General features: G+C 39.9%; 1 protein-coding gene across 5 annotated transcripts in view; it reads left to right on the forward strand.

Annotated features, from left to right (window-relative positions):
• Window positions 1-12,076, forward strand: part of itsn1 (intersectin 1 (SH3 domain protein)) — a 55,728-nt gene that overhangs the window by 25,815 nt on the left and 17,837 nt on the right. For 3 of the 5 annotated variants that reach the window (XM_044136664.1, XM_044136661.1, XM_044136663.1), the window contains 11 exons: window positions 1,040-1,206; window positions 3,276-3,520; window positions 3,607-3,781; window positions 3,874-3,960; window positions 6,199-6,377; window positions 7,208-7,287; window positions 7,367-7,539; window positions 7,648-7,693; window positions 7,952-8,073; window positions 8,664-8,787; window positions 9,224-9,418. In XM_044136664.1, the coding sequence (XP_043992599.1) occupies window positions 1,040-1,206; window positions 3,276-3,520; window positions 3,607-3,781; window positions 3,874-3,960; window positions 6,199-6,377; window positions 7,208-7,287; window positions 7,367-7,539; window positions 7,648-7,693; window positions 7,952-8,073; window positions 8,664-8,787; window positions 9,224-9,418 (1,593 nt within the window). Of the gene's footprint in view, window positions 1-1,039; window positions 1,207-3,275; window positions 3,521-3,606; window positions 3,782-3,873; window positions 3,961-6,198; window positions 6,378-7,198; window positions 7,288-7,366; window positions 7,540-7,647; window positions 7,694-7,951; window positions 8,074-8,663; window positions 8,788-9,223; window positions 9,419-12,076 lie in introns of all 5 variants that reach the window. The other 2 variants (XM_044136660.1, XM_044136662.1) reach the window with 1 other exon arrangement.

The raw sequence follows: 12,076 nt of genomic DNA on the forward strand, positions 1-12,076 counted from the left end.
GGTGTCTTCTTGCTACTGCATACCTGATGTAAATGAATGTCTAACGGGTTTCTGCAGCACATCATGACACGCAGAGGATGTCATGCAGTCATTTGACAGACATGAGGAACAGAACCCTTTGGATCAGTATGGATGTATTTTAAGGTCACTCCTTAAACATACTCATTTCTTGATTGACACAATAAGAAAGTCAAAAGAAATCAGCCAGGATATCAGGAAGAGAATTGTGCAGCTGAGCAATTCTGGTTCACCCTTGGAAACAATTTATGGATGCGTGAAGGTGCAGTGTTTATCTCTTCAAACTATTCTACATCAGTATAGACATGATGGGAATGTCCAAACATGGTACCACTCAGGAAAGAGACATATAATGAGCAGTGTTCCATTTGGATGCTCATACCATCCTAACTGTCAAGTATGAGGGTGGCAGCATCAAGTAAAATCTCTGGTACGGATTGGTCTTCCAAATGGACAATAACCCTGAGCACAAAGACAAGGTGCTTTAATGACCACAAAGCCAATGTTTTGGTGTGGCCATCACCAAAACATCTCAATCCTGTGGAGAAGATGTGGGAAGATCAGAAAAGGTTGGAATGAGTGCGAAAAGGCCTACAAACCTGACTCTGTTACACCGTTTTTCTCAAGACCAAGTATCTCTGCCTAATGATAAAACCTTTATATAGTCTTATTTCCACACTTTGTACTACTTTAATTAGATTTTTTTGCCACATTGGCTGAAAAATACTCCCATCAACTTTAGTGTTTTTGCACTAAACAGAACACTGGAAACAATTACATTTATTTTCATTTGACCATAAAACAGAAGAGCAGTAGTCGTCTTCGACTTTCCCCAGTTGAGCTTTGATAAAGGCCAAGTGGGCTTTTATGTACTGAGTTCTGAAAAGTGGCACCCAGCTTGGTCTACGTCCATAGACTTAGACAGTGTCACCTTCAGCATGGTACATCATGTGTATTATTATTATTTTTATCACAAGCAGCCTGAGTTTGTTATACTTCTGTTTCTCTGATCTCTCTACAGTAGACAAGGCTCCTGGCCCAAATCTGTTTGACCAGAAAGCTTCTGCCAGTGGCTTCGAGCAACAAAATCAGCAGAAGCCAGTGAAGGTGGTCTACTACAGGGCTCTTTATCCGTTCGATGCTCGTAGTCACGATGAGATCAGCATCCAGCCTGGTGATGTCATCATGGTGCGTACTTTGACCCATTCACCTCAGTAAGAAGCTTTAAAGAGTGCTTTCAACACACGTTCTGTTTCGGTTTCTTGGGCTTCCTCCTGCAGTGTGCTTGTGTGTGAAAGACGGGTTGCTTGTATTAACTTTTTCCTCTCTCCTCTGCTGTGCATACTGAAGGTGAAGGGGGAATGGGTAAGTCCTTGCCCCTCGTCCCCCCGGCCCCGCCCAGTGCAGTGTTTTGTGCTTCCACCAATCACAAGCCAAAAACAAAATAAAACGCTTGCTGCCATTGGTTCATCTCATGCCATCTAGATGTTTTTCCATTTACCAGTGGATGAATGTAATTGACTTTGTTTTTCACAAAGTCATCACAGATAGATGTCCACTGCCTGTGAAAAGTATTGAATGTTCAAGCATTTGATTTCTTTGACAAATCAATCAAAATCAACTGAATTTGGGTTTTCTGTTTTTCTTCGGTGCTTTTGGTAAAATTTATCAAAAGAATTACCGACATTGTTTTGGTAATTCTGTCTTTTTTTTCGTCACAAGAGCCAAATTTTGTGAACCATAAATGATTTGTAAAACTAAGAAAAGGGGAAATATATCCAAAGGGGTGAATACTTTTCATAGGCAGCCAAAATGCTGCCAGACCTCTTGTATTTTTATAATCTGTGTGAGCATTCCTTAGATATGGAGCACTTCACAACCAAAAGGACTTGTAGTTATGTGTGTGTTTTAATAAATACAGTTGTGTCTCTTTTAAAGGGGCAGTATCATATAAAATTTACTTCTCTGAGCTTTACATCATGCTATGTTATTCTCTAATCAAAATCAAACCTGGAGTGTTAACGTTAAACTTCCATTCATGTTTGAGAAAAGCTGCAGTTTCCAAGCTTATGAGCTTCAATCTAACAGAGCAGCCCTTTCTCACAGCTCTCCCCCTCAGCTTCTTCAGACTAACCAGCAGCAATTTGCAAAAACCTGGTGGTACATTCAGAGATGTGGGATCACTTCATAAGCAGGTCATTAAATCTGTTGACAATGCAAGTCTGGTTCGGAAAATGAAAAAAAATCTGCTTACTGGAATTCTGCTCTGAGAAGTTGAACTTAAGATGTTTTATTATTTCTTTTCTTCAAATGTGAATCTGAGTTACAGCTAAGCCAGAGTGCCTGCAGGCCTACATGTTATTAAGGGTGCATTCACACCAGCCACATTTAGTCTGCTTTAATCCAACTCTAGTTTGTCTGCTTTGAAAGTCTGGTTTGTCTGGGGAGGTGTGAATGTGTAATAGAACTCAGATGTGGACCAAACAAAGCAAACTGGTCCACCCTAAAATCCTCTGTCTCAGTTTGATAAAAGTTAAATCTGGTGCGGTTCAAATGTATATGAGAACGCCAAGCAGACCGGGAGCTGCTTTTAAGCTGGAAACTCACTGTAGTGCAGGGCATTCTGGGTAAATAGAACCAAGAGTCAAATGCTAAAAAGAAAAAATGCAGAATCTGCAACTGCTAAAATTTTTATTTCTAGTTTGTAAAGATGGAAGTTGCTTTCATGTCTTCTTCAGAGGTTTTCCTGCGGCTTCCTTCAGAGGTTATTGGTGCAGCGCCCCCACAGGTGGTGCTCAGTTAGTTTGGATTGTTTGACACAGTTCAGTGAAAGTGAACCGCACCAGCTGAAAATGCAAAAAATGTTGCAGTTTTGGTTCCTAATCCAGCCGAGTCCACCGGACTGTCAGGTGTGAAAACACTCTAAGAGTTTCGTCTAGAAACACAGCTTTCTCCTAATTATGCAAATTACAATAAAATAGTTGCTCTGCAACTATTTTATTGTAATTTGGTCAAGGAAGTTGCTGAATATAATGAACACCTGGTGGAATATTAACCAACAAATGGATTACTGCACCTCACTTTTTTTTCTCATCCATTTTTCTAGTATTTAATAACTTTGCTCACTGTGACAGATGGTCTCACTGGCAAAGCTTTGTTTTTGTTGTTCATTGTCCCTTTGAAGAGTTGTCAGTAGTATTTAGAGCTACCTCTGTGTCAGTAGACCTTTTTGTAACATTTCCTCTGTGTTCTGATAGGTGGATGAGTCTCAAACTGGGGAGCCTGGGTGGCTGGGGGGTGAGCTCAGAGGCAGGACCGGTTGGTTCCCAGCTAATTATGCAGAGCGGATACCTGAAAGCGAAGCACCAGTCAGCTTGCGGCCTTCGTCTTCGGCCACACCCCCATTGACCCAGCAGCCAATGGCCACTCCCCCTTCAGCCTCCGGACACACCTCCACCTCAACATCTTCTGCTAACAGCAACTGGGCCGACTTCAGCACCACGTAAGTCAGACTCACATTACCTCCCGACTCCTAAATGTGTCGACAGTTTTGCGCTGTAGGCTCATCGTCCGATTCCTTTGTTTCAGTTGGCCGTCCAGCACAGCGAGCCAGTCGGACAGTGAGGGATGGGACGCCTGGCCTACCTCCTCAGCCAATCAGAATCCGTCTCTCAGCGTTCCATCGGCACAGTTACGGCAACGCTCCGCCTTCACGCCTGCCACAATGACGACAGGCTCCTCACCTTCTCCTGTACTAGGACAGGTATGTAAAAAGGATCAAATGAATCAGTCGCTATGCAAAGACAGATAGTTGTAATATGCTGCAATCCTACCTCTGTTATGTTTTCTTTTTAGGGGGAGAAGGTGGAGGGACTTCAGGCCCAGGCCTTGTATCCTTGGAGAGCCAAGAAGGACAACCACCTCAACTTCAACAAAAATGAGGTAGCAGTCCATCTAGTGGTCGCTGTTCAGTCCCATGTTTACAATACCTGAAAGACAGAAAACAGTTTGTAGAAGATAACAGAAAATCTGCTGTACAAGGTATCAGTTGAGGAGAACCACAAGAATTAATCATTGGACCTCTGCTTTTTCTTATGTATGTTAACAATATTAGTATGTTTTCTAAATTTCTTACGTGTATCTTATTTGTGGATTATAATCTTATTCTATTCATTAGTGATGATGATGATGATGATGTCCCGATCGATCGGCCACCGATCATAATCAGCCAATTACCGTGAAAATGAGTATGATCGGTGATCGCCAATAACTCTCTCTTATTGCCAATCACAAAAATCGATCACCTACATCTCGTACTTTACAACCCTCAGAAGCCAGTGTGCAGCGTATCTCCCCCTTTCCTTCACACGGCAGCAAATCCTAAGAATGTCATATGGGACTTTAGTGCTCAGAGAGTGATGGAGTGGAGTTTGTGTCTTGCGGTGAAAAAAATATCTTCAGGGTGAAGCACATCAAAATGCATCAACACAATGAATCTAATATGACATTTAAAAAAACAAGCACCTGACAGACTATGGCTACATTGAATCACACTGCAGAAAAAAGTCACTGGGGTGATCAGACAGCAGGTAAATCAGCGCTCCATTCTCATCCAGTTGAGCATGACGGTCAGAAAGCTAAGCAAATAACCTGAAAAATAATTTAAGTCATCGGGTTAGATAACCAAGAGTGGAAAACGCAGGGTTCCCATCTCACTGCTGAACCGCCGCTGCGCTACTGAGATGACATTGAATGTCTCCTGAAAGCTGCAGCATGTAAATTAACAAAAAATGTTTTTACCTATGTTCTAATACGTTCGCTGTCCTAACATGATGAAAACTCCCTGAGTTCTGCAGAATTACACCGCTCGTCCAGAAACAACCAATCTGAACCAGCACCATACAGCTGGCGTTGCTAACAGGCAGTTTCGACTTAGCAACAAGATTGTTTACTTTAATGCAACCTGCGTTTAACTTGAAGTGAATGTTTACTTTTGTATTTGACATTGTTTGATACAGGCAGTGTTGTAAGAGTTATTTGACTTAATGTATAGTTTTAGGCCACGGAGAGCCTTAGTGTTATATTGTTTCACTGATTGCAGGTTTTCCAGTTGTCATTTTGACTGAATACTTGCAGCAATACTTGCTGCATTGTCTTTGCAAGTATTTTGCATGTTTTCTGTCTAAATTAGGTAGTTTTCATTTTTCCAGTTTGTCAGATTACGTAGTAGCATTTATACCCAAAGTGAAAAATTAACAGCCAATCTGGATGGTCAGTATCGGTGATCGGCCCTCATGGATGATCAATATCGGAATTGGCAGCAAAAAGCCTGATCTGAGGATCCCAATTGGAAATTAATTCGGAAAAATTAAAAAATAGTTTGACAGTACAAGATTATCAGATTACGACCAGTAACACTAAGTTTATCATATTTTATTGCTATAAAAATGTTGATGCACAATTACATATTGAAGTAGTTGAGATACAAAGAACAAACGATATTAAGTGTTGGGGGTCCTCAATGATGAACATTTGTCATAAAAATCTTATACAAATTATATAAAAGTTAAAATATCTAAAAAGATTCCTGTTATAACTAAGGTAAATGAATTAGTAAACAAAAAGGCCTTCTATCCTCTGCATAATTCACTGATTCTTCCATGTATGACGTATTATGTGGAAATGTGGAGCAGTATCTGGAAAACATAAATAGATGAGATTTTTCTTTTACAGAACAGAGTGGAAGTGGACACAGATATCAAGCAAACCCAATGTTTATACATTTAAAATTATTAAAATTGAATGAATAGAGAGTACAAAAGTTTAAAATGTATGTACAAAGCACATAATAATGTTTTATCAAACAATATTTTGAACAGATTTATGAAAAGAAACAGCAAATACCACTTAAAAGGAACTAAGATTTTCCAAACATTTAGATTCAGACAGACGATGACAGAAAGATGCATTTCAGTTAAAGGTCTCAGTTTATGGAACAACCTTGACAGCGAGCTAATTCTGCATTTAAAAGAAATGTGAAAATCATAAATGATTTCTTTTATTTGTTCCAAGAAGTACTCATATTTATTGAGTGAATGAAATAAAAAATGAAATGCAATGAACTGTGGACTCGTGGATGAAGTAGTTGGTCTGAAAGCGGTAACGTTGTTTCTGATGCAGATCATAACAGTGCTGGAGCAGCAGGACATGTGGTGGTTAGGTGAGCTTCAGAACGGACAAAGAGGCTGGTTCCCCAAAAGTTACGTCAAGCTCATCTCAGCCAACATGACGATTCCCTCTGCTGCTGCTGCTGCTGCTGCTGCTGCTGCTGCTGCTGCAGTCCGCAGCAAAAACACTAAGTAAGTTTAAAAGAGCCTGTCACACCACAGTCCTCTCAGAATGGCAACATATCGATGACAATGAAATAATGTTTGATCCAAGTCAGTGATGTCCAAAAAAGGGGAATTTTTATCTTAAATTCATGTTGTGCTCAGAGGTTATACTTGACCTTTTTTTCTTCTTCTTTTTTTTCTTTTTTGTATAAATCCCATCATAATCTGTTTTACCACATTATGCCATCACACATGAAGAAAATTAATACAGGTGGCCCCGGGAACTAGACATAAAAAAAATCAAATTAAATGATACTTAAATCATGAACAACCTGCTGTGGTCTGAACACAGTCTCACAACTTCTGCATGGACGTGAATTGTGTGGCAATTTGTGGTTAATCAAACATCTCAAGTTGATGTCGATCTGAACGCTGCATCTGCACTCTGCTGCAACAATGGAGACTGGATTTACAAGAGGCACTTCAGCCAGTGTTTTGAAATCAGGGAACATTTCTCCAAGTGAAGATTACTTTGCTCTTCTGCACCAAGTGGTCAGGAGTGTGAATTGTAAGTGCTCAGAATGACAGAGGGCCTTCAGATTTTTTTAGTTTTAAAAAATTGTTAAAGACAGAAGATGTTTGGTGAACACCACCTTAACCAGACTGCATCCGGCTGCATTTTGTTTTTGTCAGATCTGGAAGTGTTTGCCGAAATATGGAAAACTGTGCTGGATCTTTGGAAATCAGCCTGTCAAGATGACAACATGCCATTCCTTATATAGAAATTATTTAACTTTTAAATATTTACACCTAAATATTTTGAATCATTTCGTTTTGTTTGCCCTCATGTCCCCTAGTGAAGCTGGAATATCGGAGAGTCCACCCAATGGGAAACGACCTTCATCCTCTCCGGCAAAACCTTCCGAATCTGGAGAAGGTAACTCTATAAAGAGCGTTTATCGTTTCCTGACTTTCTCTAGAGAGAGTGGTGACTTTTTCCTCATGCTTTTCTCCAGAATATGTGGCCATGTACACCTATGAGAGCAATGAACAGGGGGACCTTAGTTTCCAGCAAGGAGACATCGTCGTGGTGACCAGGAAAGAAGGGGATTGGTGGACGGGCATGGTGGGGGGAAAGACTGGAGTCTTTCCGTCCAACTACGTCAAACCACGTGACTCAGTGCCAGAGGTTGAAACCTTTGTTTCAGATTTAGTCTGGGCTAAAATTATAATTTGGGAATATTTGCAGGATTTTATTTGATTTATTTATTATTTTTAATTAATTTCCCTTTTTCAGTCCCTGGGACCAGCAGGGAAGACAGGAAGTCTGGGGAAGAAACCAGGTGAGATTTATTTTTTTATTCATAACTGGACTCTTTGTTCTAATAAAACAGACTTGTCTTAGATTACTAAATCTAATCCAATCTATGTGTATCATTTGTTCGGCTGGTGTCCACTTAATATTATAACTTGTTTCACATCTTTTAGTCATTTAAATTAGAGCGTTTGCAAAATGCTGATTTCTGCTTTTAGTCAAACTTTAATATTCTTAAAGGTAAAAGAAAAACATCATCTTCCTTCCTTCCTTTTCCCTCTTTTAGAGATCGCTCAGGTGATCGCTGCTTACACTGCAACGGGCGCAGAGCAGCTGACATTAGCACCGGGACAGCTCATCCTCATCAGGAAGAAGAATCCTGGGGGCTGGTGGGAGGGGGAGCTGCAGGTACACCAGCACTGTCCAACCTGGACAAATGTCCATCAGGTTGCATTAACAAAGATAACATAAACATGTTTATTGGAGCTGTAAACAGGATGCCCGCACATCCTTAAAAGTCTCTGTTTCATTTATCTAAAATTAAGGCCATAAAATATCTTAAATTCATTAAAATAAGGCCACATGAGCTTTTGAGAAAAAGCAACTTTTTAGGCAGATATCTACCTTAGGACATTTCTTCTAATTTTTAAAGAACCAGCATTTTATTTAAATTTTTAAGATTTAAAATAAAGATAAAACAGATATTTGTGTCATTCCTTGTGGAATTTCAGTGCAAATATTGCAGGAAAAGAAATAAAAATTGTTAAAAACCTGCATTTGTTCTTATCTGTATTTACAAACATTGGCCAGTTCCTTTATAATTTTTTACCAAAATTACTAAAAATGTCCACACAATTTTAAAAAGCCTCATATTCATACTGGTACCGGGCCACGGCCCGGTGGTTGGGGACCACTGCTCTGAAGGATGTTCAGAAGTAACAGCTCAGTGTTGGTGTTGAGCTGATGTCTGCTGTCGTTCTCTGTTTCTCATGACGAAGGCTCGGGGGAAAAAGCGGCAGATTGGTTGGTTTCCAGCCAATTATGTGAAGCTTCTGAGTCCCAGCACCAGCAAGACCACTCCCACAGAGCCCACCCCTCCTAAACTGGCTCCTGCCAGCACAGGTATGCACGTCACACATTTACATCTGTCTTTGTGGACCTCACTTCTCATAAGTGGTTGAGGCGACCTCTCACTAGCTGCTAATGTGCCCTTGCTAGTTAGCTAGATTTTTTTATGTCTATCATCATGGTTAAGGGAAAATTTCTAAATTTCTCATTTGTACATTTTTATCACAATACAGGTCTTAAATTTTATTAGTAATGGTATTAAAAAGGTCTTGAAAATTCTTACATTTGAGTTGGTGAAACCTGAAAAAACCCTGTAGTCACTGTGGAAGGTACAAAGATACCTGGGCTAGGGTAGAGGTCAATTAAAATAAAGGTGAATCTGGGCAGATAAAAGAAGAGAAATGTTTGTTTTTTAAGTCATTTTTGGTTTGAGATTTTGTGTCAAATTGAAAATGTTGATGTCTGGTCCGTCTTTTCTGTTTTTATGAAGCTCTGTGTCAGGTGATCGGCATGTATGACTACGTGGCCCAGAACGACGACGAGCTAGCCTTCCTAAAGGGCCAGGTGATCAACGTGCTCAACAAGGACGACTGTGATTGGTGGAAAGGAGAACTGAACGGGAGGGAAGGCCTGTTTCCTAGCAACTACGTCAAATTGACGACAGACACAGACCCAAGCACGCAGTGTGAGTATGCGCACACACGACCCCACCTGTAGCGTGGATTCCACCGGCAGTGTGCGCTATGATGAGCAGACTAACGTTCAGTCGGAATCTATTCTGTGTAACACAAACACACAGACACACGCCGGCACACCAACACACACACACATACCCACACACACACACCCAGAGCCAGGTGTGGAGATGCTGTCCCTCTCTGTCAGTCTTTTTGACCCCGGGCTGGTTTCACCTTTCACCTTCACACTCCTTGGGCCTCTTTGATAACCTCCCCATCATGCACCACCTCTGGGTGGTGTCTGTGTGTGTTTGTATGCTGTGTATTTGCATGTAGATGTGTGTTAATTTGCATGCACCAGTGTATGCACCTCTTTTTTCCTCTCTGCATGGTTTCCTTCAGTATGATCCACCATAAATGTAAGAGTTTCTACAGCGCAACAGAAACATCACAATACAGTAAAAAGAAAATAAAAAAAGCTAAACACGGGGACTGGCAAATGTAAATTTGCTGGCACCCTCTGTGGAATTTGTAGAAAAATAAATGAATCTTTTCTCATATTGATTAATCCAGAGGACTTGATCTTTAATTCATTCTGTTGGGAGCAAAATGAAAATCCCATGTTGACAAGCCTCACAGATCCCTCACCATACACAACAGTTGGCATGAGGTTTTACGACGGCTTCATTCTTTGTTTCTCCCCAGACCCAACTGGGTGGGTGTTAGTTGCTGAATAATCTAATCTTAGTGCTTTCGCACCCGAGTTGTTCAATGTGTTTACTACAAACTCTGGTTCATTTTCCCACTTCAATGGTAACTTTATTGTCCCCAATCACAAACTGATTTGTGTCATGTCCAATCATCAAACGACACATGCATTGAAGTCATACATATACAAATTATGTAAATTAAAAACTACGATCTTAATGTATCTTAAAAACTTTAACAAATGTAAGTTAGCCTTAAATGTATTAGTCAGAGGTCTTAAATTTTGTTGTGGCAGGACTGTTTAATCTCGCATATCAATTTTTTATTTTTTAGTTTTGGTGGCAAGACTTTTCTGTCATGCAACAGATTCAGTCACATGCAAACATCTTATGTTGGATTCTTTGACACGAGGCGGTTCAGGCTACCGCTAACTAGCTGCTAATTTATGCTTGATAGCTAGCTGGCTACCATTTTTTTGTCTATCGTGGGTAAGTGCAAAGTTATTGCCAGTTGGCTGAACAAAGTTTTTTTTTCGACACTGGCTCACTTCTGCTGCAAACCCATATAATAAAAACTTTTCAGCTACATATGAGTTTCTTACATATGCAGTGTAAGAAACACAAAGCTGCTGCCAAGAGCCACAAACAAACCCCAGAAATGTCACTGTTGTTGCTGGGCTCGATTGTAATAAAGCAGAATCCACCAGCCATTCCCTTTGTTTTTATTTTATTTACTTTTTTTGGTTTTAAATGTCACTCAAGGGGGCATTAAAAATGCCTGGAAATGATATCAATTAAACTTGCTGATTTGCAAATACCCTGAAAAAAACCACTGTGCGACCTTTACCCCATGTTTCACTCCTCTTTCCTTCTCATCTCTTATGGAATTACTGTCTTATAATGGCCACTAGTGACTGAATGTGAAAAAAATGAAATAAAGAAAATTGATTAGGTGGAGCTCTCCTCCTGTCATTCGCCCACACTTCATATAAAGGTGCTCCACCCTGTTCAATAACACCCCTATAATGACACTGCCTTATAATAGCATAAACATTATTCCTGTTCCTTGGTAGCATAAACAGACTAAAAAATAATAAAGATGCTTCTTTTTTGTAACTCACAAAGCTCCATCCAACTTTGAAGATGTATTTTCAAATTTGTTCAGTTCCTGTTCAGATAATTTGAAAAGAAATAGTCCTGACAAACTAATATGACAAAATGTTCTGCATTTTATCCACACTCTGAACACATCATCTTCGCACTGTATTTATATTTGGTTCTCCCACCCACACACTCATCTGACTCAACATCTTCACCTGGTGTGTAGTAACAGGTTTTGGTTCGTTAGGAGTTTTCTCTGTTTGAAAAGAAACTGAACCACCAGAACAAAGTTACAAGTTAACATCCTCCACTGACTTGGACCACAGTAAGCAGTATATAGTACATATATTTTAAACATGTTTTAGAAGACAATACCTCACCCAAAATTAATAAATGTATTTGTAGTTTTTTCATTTTTTTTTTTCTTTTGGGGGTGCTAACAAATATAATAGTGTACTTCACAATCTGATGAGATGGATTTGTCTAATCTGATTTGTTGGTGCACCAATAAATCAGAACCAAATTTTCTTAGCTTTGGGAGGTCAGCAATCTGCCAGTATTGCTTGTTGTTCAATAATCTGAACTCATATTGGATTTAATAGAAAAGCAGCAGTCTCACAGACACTTATAAAAATGTCTATACTCCAGTTTTTAGTTTATGTATTCATCTTCAGTCAAGTTAGTAGATGAACACTCACTTTGCCCAGACATTTATGGCTTTTGTGTCCTTTTGCATTTGGCTCCTACGTTACACTCAGAAGCATCTACCAGCTAAGTACCGTCACTGTGCGCTCCCAAACACATTTAGTGAGACTGGGATAGTAGGAAATTTATTTTCTGGTTTTCCCGTAAAGCTAC

The sequence above is a fragment of the Gambusia affinis genome, linkage group LG13, assembly GCF_019740435.1.
Source record: "Gambusia affinis linkage group LG13, SWU_Gaff_1.0, whole genome shotgun sequence".
In the NCBI taxonomy this organism is placed as follows: Eukaryota; Metazoa; Chordata; class Actinopteri; order Cyprinodontiformes; family Poeciliidae; genus Gambusia; species Gambusia affinis.